General features: G+C 43.8%; 1 protein-coding gene across 1 annotated transcript in view; it reads left to right on the top strand.

The window, feature by feature from the left end:
- Positions 1-19,635, top strand: part of TAF9B (TATA-box binding protein associated factor 9b) — a 113,506-nt gene that overhangs the window by 13,178 nt on the left and 80,693 nt on the right. Inside the window, exon 2 of the mRNA XM_069212560.1 lies at positions 7,269-7,350. Within this exon, the coding sequence (XP_069068661.1) occupies positions 7,269-7,350 (82 nt within the window). The remainder of the gene's footprint in view (positions 1-7,268; positions 7,351-19,635) is intronic.

Below are 19,635 nucleotides of genomic sequence, written 5' to 3'. Positions count from 1 at the left end.
TAAAATCCCCCAATTCCCTTAGAAACGATATCAAGCAGTTTCATGAATATGAAAGAAAAACTGCCACGCTTTAAAGATGGGAAATCTGAAACTTCCAATTTACATTTCTTCTTGGAAAATCAAAATACCTGCCACAATACAAGATATTGTCGCTAGTAGGTAATTATAGTTAGGACCTAGTTTCCATAGACGGAGTGCTTTTTGTTTTGCCACTAACTTTGGTGCTGCTTGACGAATCTTAACGAAAGTTTGAAAATTTATACTTCGGACAGTTTAGCTGCTGTTTTGAAAGTTTTGGGGTAATCTGTCTAGCGGGCTTTTTCACCTTTTGTTTTCCCTTAAGGATTTTGAACACAAGTACAGCCTGAACTGCTGGAAGGAATTACACCAAATTTGGCAGAAAGCTAGCTCTTCGTACAGAAAGAGTGTTTTTTGTGATTTGATGTAAATCCATTCAGTAGTTTTGGAGAAATTAGAGTTTAACAAAATACAGATATATAGGGACGCTTATCCTCTGCGGATCAAACTGTCCCTGTGCTGTTATCCGATAGGCTGCCAAAACTTCAAGCAGGAATGGAAGCGTCCCCGGGGCTTATAGTGTAGATTATGAAAGCGGGGGCAAGCAGCGATCCCTGTAGCCCCGGTATCGCCACCTCCCATGGCAGGCTGCACCACCTCCCTCCCAGCCCCAGGAACCGCCACCTCTCCAGGGGCTGCAATAAATGAATGAAGGGGGTCTATTGGGGACCACCACCTCCAAAGGGCAAATTGAATGTTGGAGCTATAGGTGGCTCTGGGGACCACCAAGCCCAATAGCCGGCCCCTGCTATGTCGGTAGGTGTCCACCCCCAGGAAATAGCTGCTTGCTCTGACTTGGTGGAAGCTTTGACAGCTCCCATCAAGTCAGAGCAAGCACTTCACTTTCTGCAAGTCCGCTCCCAGGGGGTGGGGGGCGGTTGGAGGAAACCTGCTCCTGCCTGCTGGGAGCAGACATTTCATTTGTTTCCCTGCCCGCTGTCAAGCAGGCAGGAAAACAGATGAAACTATTTCTCCTGCACACACAACACATCATTGCTTGCTGCTCCCTGGATGCGGGAGCAATGGGACCACTGGGGAATTGAGTCTCCCCTGCTGTCTATTAAAGTCCATAGTTTTGTGCAAATTGTCTACCCAACTGGAGTGGTATTTTCCCTGTCCTCTCCTGGTGAGAGCAGAGTCCATCCTTCATCCATTTAAATACTACCAGAATGCAAATGTGCAAAATTGCCTTGAAGCTCCGCTTATTTGGCCCCACCCGGTATATGTTAGTGGTATGCATCAATCTTCCTGCCTTTTTCCAGCTCGATGGACAGCTTACCTAAAGACTCACTGAGAGTTTGTGATGTAGAGCACATCTCCACGAAACAAAGGTGCATTTACTTCATACCATTAAGAGAAAGAGCCCTTGCTTGGTGGTGATGAACCTCTTTGTGGAATTGCCAGCTTCTCTGCACAAGGATTCATATCCGCACAAATGTCAGTAGGAAGATGCCAGAGGAACAGTCACATTGCCAAAATTACACCAGACATGGTCACTGGAGGCATTACTTTGTGGTCCTTTATGCAGCGGTAGCATAGAATGTGCACTATACATTTACCCAACAAGGTAGCATTTACTAATTAGCCCGTAGAAAGAACTCCAGTTGCATAGATATTCTGTGCATAACTGTGGACTCTTGGAAAAAATAAGCAGGTGAGGATCCATTTTGGCACAGATGCTTTTTTCACAGAAATGAAACCTCAACAGGAAGAACTTACAAATGCAAACATAGTAGGTGCGCCAGTTGATCTCCGCCTCTGTAAAGGACAAATCCCCCCAACTTATTGAACGTATCTAAGGCAAAGCAAGGGTGTTTTCTCCGCAGTTTCACGCTGAAAAACGCTCTGAAATACTCGATGAAGATGAATGCTTCCTCGCTCACCTCAGGGTCTATAAAAGTGCAAACTGGGTGCCCTGGATGGGGCTAAGGCATACAGTAAGAATCAAGCAGCCTCCTCCCCTTCCAATAATTGGCTGGCCCTGGGGGATAGGTTCCCAGGGGCCAAAACTGGCACGTGAAGGGGGGCTGCGTGGCCCTCACCCTTATTTTATTGATTTATTTATTTATTTTTGGGGCCCAGTACACAGGGGAATGGGGTTCCTGGGCCAGGCCAAAATTGGCTCACAGGAATGGGGTCCCTCTGGGGCAAAAATCAGGCCATGGAGGGAGTCTTCACTGCCCCCCTCTCCTTTTTAGTAATGCAGGGTTGGGTGCCTGTGTCCCAGGCCCTGCGGCCAAACCCTGAAGGCCCTGCCTGGCCTGGAGTTGGGGTCCACTGGCCATGCCCGGCAGCTAACCCCTGCCATGCACAGCAAGAGTTGGATTAACATGCAGTATTTTAATATTACTTAATGCTGAAAAAATCCTTAGAAATTCACTGAAACAAACGAAGATAACAGGGATGTTATAGTTAGGAAATAGAATAAAAAAAAAACTTTTAAAATTCACTAAAAAACCAAAGGGTAGAGGAAAGTTATAAGTAGGTTCAGATTTTACATTCACAAAACCATAGAAATTCTACTATTATTATAGTTATACGTATCACAGGACACTATAACTAGTGCTATAAGGTAACTATAACTCGTATCATTGCCATGCCGGCTAATTACCCCACATATTATATCAGTAATGACATCTTCTACCACATCATTTGGAATATAACGCCCACATTTGTAATAAAATTATTGATGAGAATACTATGCCTGGGGGGCGTGAGTTACAGTTATTTGAGATAACTATAGCTGGAAATAACTATAACTGATGAATTAAATGTTTTAATTTTTTTATATAGTTTAAAATGTTACTTTAATGCTGAGCATTTTATCCAAACATAACTTTACTTTAACCTCTGATTTTCTGTGGATATATTTATAATATACAGTCCAAATCTTCACAATCATTTTCTCTCGGCCCTGCCGGTAGTGGTGTTTGTACACGGGTAATGAACCTCTAAAGAGTTATACAAATTGCTGCTCCATGACAAGGAAGAGATGAGCACTTTGCTGCAAATGTTAATCAGTTTATACAAGCAAGGTGACAGAAACGCTACACCCCAATGTGTTTCGGCACCCATGATCACATTCTAAATTATCCTTGAACACAGCCAATGATGCTTGTTTAGTATTGGGAGTGGGGGCCTTGAGTTCTGCAGTGTAATTGGATTATTGTAGCACTGTTTTGTGTGTGGGGAATGCAGTAGATTAAGGAAATCTGTATGTTTGCATTCTACTGAGACGTTTCCATGTTTTGTTTGTTTGCCAGTGGACTTAAGCTATAGTATACCGTACTTTGTAATGACTAGGATGGAGGACGTAGGGGTAATGCCTCAGTTACGTACCGGTAATCTTCTTTATCCTTAGTCCATCTCATCATCGTCAGTCATTACACCCGACCCACCATTCCTCTTGTCAGTCCTTTGACGAGGGCTTGGATATACATTGGAGGAGCCTGGAGTGCCAACCCCATTTAATGGCTACCTAGGTGGGTGAGGCTGGCTAATTTATGCTGTTTCTACAAGCACATGGAGTATGGTGTTCAGTGTTTATATCATTTCCTGTTTTGCTTTGTATGCTCATTGGGTTGAGTTGAGTTGTATTATACTTTGTATCCAAATGATTGGTTTACGTCTTTTCTTTCTAACTATGTAGGGAGTGCGTTCTTGCTAGGTTTATTTTGGTGTTAAGATTTATATCAGATTTTTGAATGGTGCTTATTGACACATTGCGTTGAGGAATTACCCTACTGCCTCTATGAGGTCAGTAATGTAGATTTTGACTTCATGCTCAAATTGTTGCATTCCTCTTTACCTGTGACTGCATAGTTTGTTCAGTTTACAAACTGGCAGAAAAAATAGGTAACATGTAATATCAGTCAATGCAATTGGAATCTATGGAACCCAACATACAGATTGCCTTATGCTTCCTAAAGTGGCACATGTCTTGACTCATTTTCTTTGATTGATTAATGTTGCATTTAATGCTTTGGTGATTTTCTATTTGGAAACACAGTCTCATCACACTTTCTGTGTTGATCTTTGAAGGGATGTAGTAATTGTTCAGTCCTCCAAGATGAGTATAGTAAGTACAGTGAAATTGGCTAACTAGAAAGAACATCTTCCATTTCAATAGACCATCTTTTCATTATTAAGGAATGACTGTAATTACGTTCTATTAAAGTTTGTTTCCCAAAGGAAGTGGGCATACATGTTAACGTGATTGTATACACTGCTTTGTTTACATAGATTTTACCTTTTGCAAATAGTACTAGACAGTTTTCTTGGTCAGGTAATCCATTATGTGATGATCTTTGCCAAGTTAATAAGAGTTGCTGTCACTCCTGGACATAATCCATCCGGTCCTTGTTTTTAGCAATTTAGGCATAGTTTCTGTGATCTAAATTAAACCTCCTCAAACGCTGCCAATAACATACAGATTTACTCTTAACCTTTGGCTTTGCTTGCTTGTTTAATGTGTATCTTATTTAATTTAATTTTTGGTATTAGGTGCGGACAACTTGGTATTTACATGCAACCTAGCAACAATATTACACCAAAAGTGTTTGGACTAATGGCAACTTCTCTTTTTCAGTTCAGGAATAGCTTGTGAAACAAAGTTGTGAGCTAGTAATGAGCTGCGTTTTTTCCTACAGTCAACATTAAACTTGTATACAGCTGATGCAGCACATGTGTTCGATCGATATGTCTAATTTCTTATCCTGGAATTTTTACATTGAAATCATCTCTCTGGGCAAAGTAGAAAATCTTCTAGATCAGGGTTTCTTAACCTTTTGACTTCTGTGGATCCCACAGAAACACTGCTACAAGCGAGAGACCTCCGCCCGGGCAACTTCCTCAATTGGAACCGCAAAAAAACACACACAAAAATACAAAAACCAATATGCCTCCTACAAGTACACGCATTATGATATATTTTGTGTAATTCACAAACAAACAACAAGCAAAAATCGAAATTTTGATTTTAATGTTTATGTTAGAGCTTTTAAAAGATTGTTTGTTTATTTCTAAAAGATAAAGCAGTGTGCTAGAATTTAGCATATCACTGTCTTTTATTTTTTATTTTTTGCTTCTACTGCATGCTCTCTTTTTGACAGCTCATACCAGTACTTCAATTGATGACACCAATCGTCCATACTAGATTGTTTACTGTAGCTACGCTGCCCCCATTAATCATCGCGAAACCAACTTGATTTTTAGCATCCAGTTTCAAATTCCTAACACTTATAGAGCTTTTTCACATTTTCAGTTTTGCATTTTAGTTCTATTTATTAATTAATGTACTAACATTTATTTCTTTAAACTATTGCAGGCCTCTAACGTAGATGTTTGCAATTTATTATTGTCTCTGGCCTAGGTACCTTATCGTTCACTAAATAAAAATTTGTTGATAACAAACCCCCCCCCCCCCCACCCAGTCCCCCTAACTGGAACTCTGTAACTATTCTATGATGAACCAGGGCTAATCAATACAGGAATAGACTTTTTTTTTTTACACTGAGGAAACAAATGCATATTTTTCTGTTGAAGTTTGCAAACCCTCACTCATTAGCAAGAAGTGTGTACTCTGTGCTTAATTCGTAATTGAATGAGTAGTGGTGCCCAAAGCTCTGCTCGGAAGCCTTTTTCTGGTACTTTGTAACATCGGCACACCAAATACTAAAGCTTCTTAGTGTTCAGTCAACCTCTTAGCTCTTCTATCCACTATCAGACTCTCCCTGCCACTTTACCTCACTTGTGCAGGTTGATGCTTTCTCCGTTTGTGACAGATTTTCCATCTTTCTCTTCCTTCGTCTTACCCCTTTGTACGTTTTTTTCTACTTTTGCTCGCAGTCAATGTTTAGTGAAGAAGAATAAGTGCTGATAATCAAGAATGAGTGCCGGTGGGCCACACTAACTCAAATTAAGCACTGTATGTACTGACTCTAAACAGCTGCGCTTTTTAGTGAGACTTAAACTTAGGGTCAGTGGTTACCCATTGAAAAGTGCAGTAGAATAGAACTGTCTACCTTTTATATTTTCCTTCACTGTCAATGAAATTCATTACTTACAGTGCCTACTTTTGAGTCTACGGTGGTGCAGGTGTGGGTACGAAAATACTCAGGACCTCATTCACAAAGGTAAACTTATACTTTTGTTCAAGTATAATTTTTGGGGGGCTATTCACAAACTGCAAGTTAATAGTAAGTTTAAAACTACAGAGACTCCGCAGTTGAGGTGGAAAGCTTCAGATACAAAAAAATTGGACAGGCCTATCTTTTTATATGTGGAGTTCTCGGTCATGAACTTAGTATTAACTCGTAGTTTGTGAATACCCAAAGAACTGTAATCTTGCACAAAAGTGTAAGTTTACCTTTGGGAATTAAGCCCACACTTTGGAAGCACATACCTGTTCATTGTATTGATTCAAAGCAAAATGTTAGAATGATATTGCAATCTCGAGCTCCTTATATTTAAATGTAACTTAGTTACCCAGTGACAGACTTAAGAATTAAAAAACACAAGCTTACATTGTTGTGTCTGAGCGTTGGCACTGTGATGTTGTTAATTTGCTAGAAAGTGTTGTTCTCATAGGGACTGTTACTGTAATGCTGAACCAGTGCCCAGTCATGTTTAATTCAACCTAAGGAAGACTGTTTAAAGGTGACATAAAAGTCTTGTTATATTGGTGGAGGAATGAGTGAAAGGTGTAGAGTTGGAAGGAAGGCATATGTGTAGCAACTTCGTGATGCTTGTTTACTGAGCTGTAGGCCATTCATATTGAACAGATAATATGGTGCTCGACAGAGATGAAGGGGCCATTTTAATTACGTGTGGGTCATTTGAGTAGGTCCATCTCAGCCTTGAGTAATTGGAAAATGCTGCTGTGTACACCTGAGTGATTCACTTCCTGACAACGATAGGCCAAAGCTATATCCTGGAAGACAGGAGTCCAGAAAAACGACACATTTATATAGAGTGCTATCTATCTGTTTTTTATGAAACTTTTCAGAAACGAGAAAATGCAAAGTTTGGCCCAGAGTGATTTTTAGGCAATCAGCAATTAAATGTCATATTACAACACTTTCATATTAGCTTTGCTTTTTTTTTTTTTTTTGAGTTGACAATCAAACAAGTCTGCATATGCTCGGCTTATATGCTGCCACTCATTGCTCTTTTCTCCCTTGTTTTTGTAGGTCATGGCCCAGATTTTAAAAGATATGGGTATTAATGAATATGAACCCAGAGTGATAAACCAGATGCTGGAATTTGCCTACAGTAAGTGTGATAAATGCTTTCTATAATTGATTGATGTTTGAGTGAAGAAAATAACAATGAGTTGGGATTTCTCACAGTTGGGGCACATTTTTTTTTAGAACTTTTCTCTTGGTATTTGCTTTGATTTGTGACAGTCTTTTTAAAGAAATTTGTATTCTTGGGGCTTCATGTAATCTAGCAAGAGCTTTGATTGCATCATTAATTGAGTGCAGACAACTTAGTCTTAAATGCAACGGTAAGCTTTCAAAACTAATTATTAAAATACCCATTACATCACAGGAATTATCAAGTATACAGTGTGGGAGGTGGGACCCCCTAAAATTGTACACTCCAAAAATGACACCTCAACAGCAAACCGACAGGTGGATGAATTGGGGACTGTTTTAAACCTCAACTTCATATGGTAATGTGTCTCAGAAACAAGACACTTTACAAGATGTCATAAATAGGTTAAAGTAAGGACAGACTCAATAATTGATTTCCATGGCAGGTATTAACATTTGTAAGTTTTGTTAGAAAAATTCAGATGGTGTGGTTCAGAAATTGTAAATGCAAATGCACAACTCTATTACCAGGAAGACTTTCAGCAAATAGAGCAATGTAGGATTAGGTGCAACATCAGGAAAAGCAAGTCCCAAATGCGCAACAAAAGCAAGAAATGGGACAGCATCCCTAGTGCTACCCTAAGGAATCAGGTAAGTCCTCTGACAACACAAAATCTATCTGGGGTTGATATACAGTTTTCTCGCATGGGAAAGCATTAATGTTTGCAAAATCATCGTGGTGTGAGCAGAAGAATAATATGTTTAGTAAATCAGAATACAGTTTGATTAAGAATCACATTGACTTATCATCGAAGCACTGATTTTGCCCACTCTATGCTGATGTCATTCAGAGATAGCAGAACAAATAAGATATAAGAACTACTGCAACTATTGTGAATTAAAGTATATTGAGCTTGCGGAAGGACCTTGGGAAACTGCAAAATTAATGTGCCCATGTTGAAAAGTTTTCTTTGAGAACAGCAAGAACAACATCGATAGAGGCAAATAAACATGACTCTACTTGAATATGTGCTTCAGAAATGATGAACAGTAAACATGCTGGAAGAGATCCATTTTATTAAACAAGATGGCGTTGAGGCCTAAATGAGGACTATGTAACGTAAGCCAGAAAAGTCACATTAACAAGTCATAGCAAATTTGTTTTGAATGCAATAGTACCATGTCAGTGTGGGCATGTAAACTAAAGAGTAAATCCATGTTCTGCACACTGTTAATATGCACAAAAATATAAAATGCACAACAACTCTAGCAGCAGTTTAATAACAAGTCAACTGCAAAACAAAGTGTGACTTAAACCTCAGAATAGATTAGGATATTAAACACCAAGGACTTGAACATCAAATTCTTGATTACATGAAATAGTATAGTACTCATGTGAGGAATAAGACATCACAAAATATAAACTATATGATAAATGCAGTAATGTCTCTCCTTTATGGGCATCGGGGCTCTGTCCTCAGTGTTTCTGCTATTCTCAAAGTGTTCTAATAGTGAGAAAACAATGATTGTTCACTATTAGTATAATGAGTACAAAATCTGGTGATCGCTGCAAGCAGTAGACTGAGGCAGTGAAATTGGCCTGATGGCTGGTGCATGTGAACAAAAGCACCTTTCCTAGCCATTAAAGAGATTTTCAAAGGTTGTAGAAGACCCACCCCTGACCTAAAAACCTAACACACCTCTGGGCCACCCCATTTTTGATGTGCTTTAGTATAAACTGTAAAAGTAGGGTTTAGAGTTATAATAATACTTTATTAGTTAATAAAAACCATAAAAGACATCTAAAAAATACAATAGCGGGTTTTTGGATCCTCCCATATGACGTGCTGGGCTATTGTGCCGAATAGTCTTCAATTGATCTTAAAACTTGTACAGACAATAACAAATAAACAAAAATTAAAAGAAGCCCTCGTTATTAGGACACAAAAAAGCCAATTACAATTCTAAGGCACAAGCACCTTAAAGATACATTCATGGTAATCAGAACCTTCACATTGGGGACACCGAGGGCCTCCGTACCTTTTTCCGTAATGCAACCTGTTATTGAAAGTGTAAAAAATGGACAAGACCCTGTAGTGAAAATAAGTAGGATTGACCACTGACTTTGTGTTTCACTACTGTGCATATTAGTTGTTCAGTGTTCACCAGTTGCAGAATACCTTTTGTATTCAGTTCAGTTTATCTGCCTATTGGCTTTATCGTGGCGTTAGATATTACATTTTGTATTCAGTCTAGACTCCATTTTGCGGTCAGCTTAGCTTTGCCTCCACGTTAAAGTATTTTTCCGTGCAAACATGTTATGCAATGTGTTTTTCTACTTCTACATGTTTTTCTTCTCACCGAAGAGCCAGGGCTGGTACACAACATGTAGGAGGTGAGCAGTTAGTACGATAAGGCCGTAACAAGCTAGTGTTTATCATAGGCAAGAGACGTTTGACCTTGAAAGGCATGTCTCGAAACGATGGCCAGCTTCCGACAAATTCCTGAAAGGCTTACCTAAACAAGCCAGCATTTTTTAATAATTGCCATCTGAGGGGGAAGGGCCATTCAGAAGGCTTTTTTCCATGATTATTTAAGCTATAAAAGATGTCCCTGGGCAGCAGCGAGGGGAATTTCCAAGACCTCTGTCAGGATTGGACGTCAAATGCCTGACATTTTCCTGTGAGGGTGTTAATCTCTTTCTCGCAGTTGAACAGGGGTTATCAACTTGCTGGCTTGAGAAAGATGAAGAGCATTGGCAGGCCCTAAGGTGATGAATTTTGACTTTATTCTTTGCAATTATGCTTTAATATAATCACATATATTTGCTGTGTACATTGCCGTTGAGAATCACTTTGATATATTTTCCTTTCATTGCTGTGACTATTTTTTAAACGTGTGCCTACTAATCTCCCTTTTCAGGAACCTCGTGGTGGAATAATAATAAATGTCTTGTTTAAACTAAAGTGCATTCCAGAGATTTTTGTCAGCTTGGTCATTAGTGAAAGCAAAACAGACCCTCACGTTGGAAACACATATAATATCTATAAACTAGGCTATGGTATTAAGTAACTGAAGGTCCCTTACTTTACCTATAGTGCACTGGATAAACTGGGTGAAACCACTCGGGGGGGCAAAGATTCTCAGAAACTGAATTAGTCTGATATTTAACTTTTCATTACTTGGGTCGAGAGCTGTCATAACAGCCGACCTGCAGGATCGAACTCCTAGGGTATTAACTTCTCCTTTCAGTAGTTCCCTTCTCTGATTTCCCAGAGCTGGACACATGCAAACCACATGGATTAAGGTCTAACTGGTCTGATGGCATAGCCTGCATACCTTTGATTGAAACCCGGCCTCTCTCTTACATTTTGGTAGTAAGTCGAGAGTTTGTATATCTCCCATCCGAAACCGTAAGAAGCTCTGTTTAGTTTTTCAGGCTACTGAGGCGGACAGGATGCGTGGTTCCTTGTCCAAAGCATATGATTTTAGGACCAGCCATCCATGTGATCGTTTCAATAGAGTTTGCATATCCTCTAGCCGGCTTAGAATCCTAGCAGATTTGTTAACTGCTTTTCTGAAAGCTGGCGCCGGCAGTGAGCTACCCCATAGGTCGCTCAGCTCCAGCCTGGCCATACCTTTTTCCCAATAGTCCTTAAACATATTATTGCCCCTCTCAAGATTGATTTCCTGCCAGGCTAAGTTTGCTGAAGTCCCTTTAGGGGCTAGATGTAGTTTAAAACATCCCTTTACAAATGCTGCTAGCCTTGCCCATGATTGCTTTATTAGCGAAAATTCCAATCGGACTTGGGCCGTAGAAGCCGATCTGGGTAGTTGAAAAACTTGGTTATTTGATTTCACGAATAGCTTGTCTAGAAAGGCCACCTTCGTCCCTCTCATTATTTTTGTCCCATATGCAAGAGTCGGGAGTAATTTCGCTCTCTTAACCATGGTCATCGGCTTTAGTGGCCACCCAAGGATGGACTTTGCCAAGTTTCCAAAGGCCCGATTTACAGCTTGTGCCTTCTGCCTAATTAGTTCCTTGAGGCCTGCAAATGTGCCTTTAGAGTCGATCTTAATCCCTGGGTATGTATATGCTACTACTTCCTCAATAAGCTGTTCATTCAGATACCATTTACTGTGTGATGTAGGTTTACGGTTGAGGGGGGTTATTTAAAATTTCTCATAATTTATCTCCAAGTCATTAGCCAACACGTATCCTCCTAGAATGTTCAGGAGTTTCTGTAGGCCTGCCCTGGAATTACTGAGCAGCCGCAGGTCATCAGCATAAAGTAGGTTGGATATTTGACGACCTCCCAGGGTGGGTGGGTGAGCTGTCTGTTTATCCAGGGCTGGAGATAAATCCGCTATATGCAGATTAAAAAGAAGCGGACCTAGAACACAACCCTGCTTCAGACCAACAGTGGTTTTGATAGGCCTGGATAAGTACGAGCTGTCTCCCACTTAGATTTTTACCCATTGAAGAAAGTTGGCTCTGAATGTACTACCTCAAAGTGAGAGATAGTGTGCACAGAGTTCCCCTTAGAGGTTGATAGTGGCAAAATTAGACAATACTAAAGCTCTATTTTGTGGTAGTGTGGTTGAGCAGTAGGCTTATCAGAGGGTAGTGTTAAGCCTGTGTTTTTCTCATTATCTCCTCTGGACTTGCCGCCAAAAGTGGGGGCTGTGTCCAGAGGGGCGGGCATCTCCACTAGCTGGGATGCCCTGGGGCGCTGTAACAACGGGCATGAGCCTTTGAGGCTCACCGGCAGGTGTTGCAGTTCCTGCAGGTGGAGGTGAGAAGCACCTCCACCCAGTGCAGGCTCTGTTCCTGGCCACACAGTGACAAAGGCACTCACCCCATGTGGCCAGAAACCTGTCTGGTTGTGGCAGGCTGGCAGGAACTGGTCAGCCTAACACTGGTGTTTGGACTGGTATACCGGGTGCATCTCTAAGATGCCCTATGTGTGCATTTTTCAATAAATCCCACACTGGCATCAGTGTGGATTTATTGGGCTGAGAAGTCTGATACCAAACTTCCCAGATTTCAGTGTAGACATTATGGTGCTGTGGAGTTCGTGTTTGACAGACTCCCAGTCCATATACTCTTATGGCTACCCTGCACTTACAATGTCTAAGGTTTTGCTTAGACACTGTAGGGGCATAGTGTTCATGCACATATGCACTCACCTGTGGTATAGTGCACCCTGCCTTAGGGCTGTAAGGCCTGTTAGAGGGGTGACTTACCTATGCCACAGGCAGTGGGTTGAGGGCATGGCACTCCGAGGGGAGTGCCATTTTGACTTAGTAATTTTCTCCCCACCAGCACACAAGGTGTAAGTCCGTGTGCTGAGTGAGGGGTCCCCAGGGTGGCATAATACATTGGTACCAGGAGTACCAGTTACAAGGGACTTAACTGTGTGACAGGTCTGTGTCAATTGTGGGAGCAAAGTACAGTTTAGGGGAAAACACTGGTGCTGGGGCCTGATTAGCAGGATCCCAGCACACTTTCAATCATAACTATCATCAACAAAAGGCAAAAGGTAACTGGGCCCCAGGCCATGAGAGGCATTTCCCTACACCAATGTGTACAAAATGCAGCTCCTCCTCTGCCCATAAGTTCCATTTAAAAAAAAAAAAAAAAAAAAAAACTAAAGCCTGTCGCCATGGTGTACTTCAGTAATTTATTTTATTTACTCCAGATTTTCACAATTTTGGGATTTACCAGGAGTTTGCCATGCCAGCATGCGTTTCTCAACCTGTGTGCCAGTACTTGTGAGTAATATAGAGACCATTCCATGTCTTAATTAGGCATTTGTCCAGTTACGGGGAGGGGTGCAGAAGCATATATATATATATATATATATATATATATATATATATATATATATATATATATATATATTTCATATTTGTTGGGCTCGGAGTGTTACAAGTTGTTTTTCTTCTAAGAAGTCTTTTTGAGTCACGAGACCGAGGGACTCCTCCCTTTCGACTCCATTGCGCATGGGCGTCGACTCCATCTTAGATCGTTTTCTTTCCGCCATCGGGTTCGGACGTGTTCCTCTTCGCTCCGTATTTCGAATCGGGAAAGTTAGCTAAGTATCATAAATTCGACAGTATTGTTCTCACTCAGTACCGGTTTAGTGTTGTCATATCGGCACCGATCGCAGAAGCGCTCTGGCGGCCCTTCGGGGATTCCGTTCTTCAGCGGGGCCTGGTCGGCCCGACCGCATCCATCGTCGAAGACTAATGGACCGGACCCCCTTCCGCTTCTGTCCGAAGTGCCACTCAAAGTATCCTTATTCAGACCAACACCTGGTCTGTAATCTGTGTTTATCACCAGAACACAGGGAGGATACTTGTGAGGCCTGTTGAGTGTTTCGATCAAAAAAGACCCTACGTGATCGACGAGCGAGAAGAATGCAAATGGCGTCGACACCGAGAGAACAACTCGACGCCGAGGAGGAAGAAACAATTTCCATCCAGGGGCCGGACTCTGACGATTCCGAAAGTGAGCGACCCACGACTATGCAGAAAACAGTGATTAAAACTGCCCGTCCAAAACTCACACAAAAATCGTTAAGGCCAAGGGGACGCCACCGCCAGCAATCCATGGCTCAACCCATCGAAAAGAAGGTGACCAAACATCAGCACCGAAAAAGGCCGAAGATTTGCCGAAGACTTCCGACTCCGGTCGAGATTCCGGCACCGAACGATCTCGACACCGAGAGTTCGACTCACCCAAGGTGAGAAAAAAAAACGTTGCAACCGAAAAAGACTTTATCGGAAACATCGGTACTGAAAAAAGTGGCTTCGGAGCCGAAAAGAAGCTCTTACACAGAAGAGCAAGGACTTTCCAGCCAAATGCATGAAAAACACAGATTTGAGCAGGAAATTAGTATGGTTGAACCAGACCATACGCAAAGGAGGTTGCATATCCAGAAAGAGACTGGAAAAATACAAACTCTCCCTCCAGTTAAAACAAAAAGAAAGCTGGCATTTCAAGAGTCAGAAAGGCAGCCCAAGGCGAAGGTGGCCAGAGAAAAAACCCCACCACCAAGGTTTTCGCCACAACCTTCCCCACTACACTCACCACAGCTGTCTCCAGTGGGAACACCTCCAATGTAGTCACCTACACATACAGGGATGACACAGGATGATCCAGATGCATGGGACTTGTATGATGCACCAGTATCAGATAACAGTCCTGATTGTTACCCAACAAAACCATCACCCCCAGAGGACAGTACTGCATATACGCAGGTACTATCCAGGGCAGCTACGTTCTGAGGATGATTTTCTGTTCAACACCTTTGCATCCACCCACACTTCTTACCAGAGTCTGCCAATGGTCCCGGGCATGCTCAAACATGCAAAACAGGTATTCCAGGAACCAGTTAAAGGAAGGGCTATCACACCTAGGGTGGAGAAGAAGTACAAGCCTCCCCCAACGGATCCTGTGTTTATAACACAGCAACTTACACCAGACTCGGTGGTTGTAGGAGCAGCAAGAAAGAGGGAAAACTCTCAATCGTCAGGAGACGCTCCACCGCCTGACAAAGAGAGTAGGAAGTTTGACGCAGCGGGCATACAAGTAGCAGCACAGGCAGCCAACCAATGGCGAATCGCAAACTCACAAGCCCTACTTGCTCGCTACGACAGGGCACACTGGGGCGAAATGCAACACATTATACAACATTTGCCCAAACAACACCAGAAACGTGCCCAGCAGGTTGTGGAAGAAGGACAAGCAATATCCAACAACCAAATAAGGTCCGCATTAGACTCGGCAGACACGGCAGCACAAACGGTCAACACTGCGGTAACCATTCGCGGGCATGCATGGTTAAGAAGCTCTGGATTCAAGCCAGAAATCCAACAAGCAGTGTTGAACATGCCTTTTAACCAAGAACAATTGTTTCGGGCGGAAGTGGACACAGCAATTGAAAAATTAAAAAAGGACACGGACACGGCAAAAGCCATGGGCGCGCCCAACTCCCCACAGGGCAGAGGCACATTTAGAAAGCCACAATTTAGAGGGGGGTTTCGAATGCAAACACCAGAGCCTTCCACCTCGCAAACCAGACCCACCTATCAGGCACAATACCAGAGGGGAGGGTTTCGTGGCTCATATAGAGGTGGACAATTCCCAAGAGGAAGGGTGTAGGAAGTTGGCTCTGTATGCACTATTTCAAAGTAAGGAATAGTATGCACAGAGTCCAAGGGTTCCCCTTAGAGGTAAGATAGTGGCAAAAAGAGATAATACTAATGCTCTATTTTTGTGGTAGTGTGGTCGAGCAGTAGGCTTATCAAAGGAGTAGTGTTAAGCATTTGTTGTACATACACACAGGCAATAAATGAGGAACACACACTCAGAAACAATTCCAGGTAAATAGGTTTTTGTTATAGAAAAATATCTTTTCTTAGTTTATTTTAAGAACCACAGGTTCAAATTCTACATGTAATATCTCATTTGAAAGGTATTGCAGGTAAGTACTTTAGGAACTTTGAATAATCACAATAGCATATATACTTTTTACATAAAACACATATAGCTACTTTAAAAGTGGACACAGTGCAATTTTCACAGTTCCTGGGGGAGGTAAAGTAATGTTAGTTCTTGCAGGTAAGTAAACCACCTACGGGGTTCAAATTGGGGTCCAAGGTAGCCCACCGTTGGGGGTTCAGAGCAACCCCAAAGTGACCACACCAGCAGCTCAGGGCCGGTCAGGTGCCGAGTTCAAAGTGGTGCCCAAAACGCATAGGCTTCAATGGAGAGAAGGGGTGCCCCGGTTCCAGTCTGCCAGCAGGTAAGTACCCGCGTCTTCGGAGGGCAGACCAGGGGGGTTTTGTAGGGCACCGGGGGGGACACAAGCTCACACAAACAGTACACCCTCAGCGGCACTGGGGCGGCCGGGTGCAGTGTGCAAACACACGTCGGGTTTCCAATGGATTTCAATGAGAGACCAAGGGGTCTCTTCAGCGGTACAGGCAGGCAATGGGGGGGGGGGGGGGCTCCTCGGGGTAGCCACCACCTGGGCAAGGGAGAGGGCCTCCTGGGTTTCACTCCTGCACTGGAGTTCCGATCCTTCAGGTGCTGGGGGGCTGCGGGTGCAGGGTCTTTTCCAGCCGTCGGGATTTTAGAGTCAGGCAGTCACAGTCAGGGGGAGCCTCGGGATTCCCTCTGCAGGCATCGCTGTGGGGGCTCAGGGGGGACAACTGTGGTTACTCACAGTCTCGGAGTTGCCGGAGGGTCCTCCCTGAGGTGTTGGTTCTCCACCAGTCGAGTCGGGGTCGCCGGGTGCAGAGTTGCAAGTCTCATGCTTCTTGCTGGGCTTTGCAGGGGTCTTTAAATCTGCTCCTCTGGATACAAAGTTGCAGTCTTTGTTCAACAAGGCCGCTGTTCTCGGGAGTTTCTTGGTCTCTTGGAAGCAGGGCAGTTCTCTGAGGATTCAGAGGTCGCTGGTCCCAGGGAAAGCGTCGCTGGAGCAGTTTTCTTCTGAAGGCAGGAGACAGGCCGGTAGGCCTGGGGCCAAAGCATTTGGTGTCTTCTTTCTTCTTCTGCAGGGGTTTTCAGCTCAGCAGTCCTCTTCTTCTGTAAGTTGCAGGAATCTAAATTCTTAGGTTCAGGGGAGCCCTTAAATACAAAATTTAAGGGCGTGTTTAGGTCTGGGGGGTTAGTAGCCAATGGCTACTTTCCCTGAGGGTGGGTACACCCTCTTTGTGCCTCCTCCCAAGGGGAGGGGGTCACATTCCTATCTCTATTGGGGGAATCCTCCATCTGCAAGATGGAGGATTTCTAAAAGTTAGTCACTTCAGCTCAGGACACCTTAGGGGCTGTCCTGACTGGCCAGTGACTCCTCCTTGTTTTTCTCATTAATTCCTCCGGCCTTGCCGCCAAAAGTGGGGCCGTGGCCGGAGGGGGCGGGCAACTCCACTAGCTGGAGTGCCCTGTGGTGCTGGAACAAAGGGGGTGAGCCTTTGAGGCTCACCGCCAGGTGTTACAGCTCCTGCCTGGGGGAGGTGATAGCATCTCCACCCAGTGCAGGCTTTGTTACTGGCCACAGAGTGACAAAGGCACTCTCCCCAGGTGGCCAGCAACATGTCTCGAGTGTGGCAGGCTGCTAAAACCAGTCAGCCTACACGGGTAGTTGGTTAAGGTTTCAAGGGGCACCTCTAAGGTGCCCCCTGGGGTGTATTTCACAATAAAATGTACACTGGCATCAGTGTGCATTTATTGTGCTGAGAAGTTTGGTACCAAACTTCCCAGTTTTCAGTGTAGCCATTATGGTGCTGTGGAGTTCGTGTTTGACAGACTCCCAGACCATATACTCTTATGGCTACCCTGCACTTACAATGTCTAAGGTTTTTCTTAGACACTGTAGGGGCATAGTGCTCATGCACTGGTGCCTTCACCTATGGTATAGTGCACCCTGCCTTAGGGCTGTAAGGCCTGCTAAAGGGGTGACTTATCTATACTGCCTAGGCAGTGTGAGGTTGGCATGGCACCCTGAGGGGAGTGCCATGTCGACTTACTCGTTTTGTCCTCACCAGCACACACAAGCTGGCAAGCAGTGTGTCTGTGCTGAGTGAGGGGTCCCCAGGGTGGCATAAGCTATGCTGCAGCCCTTAGAGACCCTCCCTGACATCAGGGCCCTTGGTACCAGGGGTACCAGTTACAAGGGACTTACCTGGATGCCAGGGTGTGCCAATTGTGTAAAACAAAAGTACAGGTTAGGGAAAGAACACTGGTGCTGGGGCCTGGTTAGCAGGCCTCAGCACACTTTCAAATCAAAACGTAGCATCAACAAAGGCAAAAAGTCAGGGGGTACCCATGCCAAGGAGGCATTTCCTTACAAAGGGGAAAGTTCCAGACACCTAAAACAAGCCAAACCAAACAGTGACTCCAATGTCACAAAACCCCAACACTTAACACCAGTGGCACTTTGGGGCTTCCGCTCTTCAGCGGGGCCTGGTCGGCCCGACCACATCCATAGTCGAAGACTAATGGACCGGACCCCCTTCCGCTTCTGTCCGAAGTGCCACTCGAAGTATCCTTATACAGACCAACACCCGGTCTGTAATCTGTGTTTATCACCAGAACATAGGGAGGATACTTGTGAGGCTTGTCTAGTGTTTCGATCTAAAAAGACCCTACGTGATCGACGAGCGAGAAGACTGCAAATGGCGTCGACACCAAGAGAACAACTCGACGTCGAAGAGGAGGAAAGAATTTCCATCCAGGGGACGGACTCTGACGAATCTGAAAGTGAGCGACCCCCGACGATGCAGAAAACAGTGAGTAAAACTGCCCCGTCCAAAACTCACACAAAGCTTGTTAAGGCCAAGGGGACGCCACCGCCAGCAGGACATGGCTTAACCCATCGAAAAGAAGGTGACCATACATCGGCACCGAAAAAGGCCAGAGAGTTGCCGAAGACTTCCGACTCCGGTCGAGATTCCGGCACCAAACGATCTCGACACCGAGAGTTCGACTCACCCAAGGTGAGAAAATAACGTCGGAACCGAAAAATACTTTATCGGAAACATCGGTACAGAAAAAAGCCAAAAAGAAGCTCTTACACAGAAGAGCAAGGACTTTCCAACCAAATGCATGAAAAACACAGATTTGAGCAGGAAATAAGTATGGATGAACCAGACCATATGCAAAGGAGGTTGCATATCCAGAAAGAGACTGGAAAAATACAAACTCTTCCTCCAATTAAAACCAAAAGAAAAGTGGCATTTCAGGAGACAGAAATGCAGCTGAAGGCCAGAGAAAAAACCCCACCACCAAGGTTTTCTCCACAACCTTCCCCACTACACTCACCACAGCTGTCTCCTGTGGGAACACCTCCAATGCAGTCACCTACGCATACAGGGATGACACAGGATGATCCTGATGCATGGGACTTATATGATGCACCAGTATCAGATAACAGTCCGGATTGTTACCCAACAAAGCTGTCACCTCCAGAGGACAGTACTGCATATACCCAGGTACTATCCAGGCGAGCTACTTTCCACAATGTAGCAATGCATTCTGAGCCAATAGAGGATGATTTCCTTTTCAACACCTTGGCATCCACCCACACTTCCTACCAGAGTCTGCCAATGCTCCCGGGTATGCTCAAACATGCAAAACAGGTATTCCAGGAGCCAGTTAAAGGAAGGGCTATCACGCCTAGGGTGGTGAAGAAGTACAAGCCTCCCCCAACGGATCCTGTGTTTATAACAC

The sequence above is a fragment of the Pleurodeles waltl genome, chromosome 2_1 (genome assembly GCF_031143425.1).
Source record: "Pleurodeles waltl isolate 20211129_DDA chromosome 2_1, aPleWal1.hap1.20221129, whole genome shotgun sequence".
In the NCBI taxonomy this organism is placed as follows: domain Eukaryota; kingdom Metazoa; phylum Chordata; class Amphibia; order Caudata; family Salamandridae; genus Pleurodeles; species Pleurodeles waltl.
The sequence above is the reverse complement of the archived record's forward strand: the minus strand, read 5'-3'. Positions and strand labels throughout refer to the sequence as shown.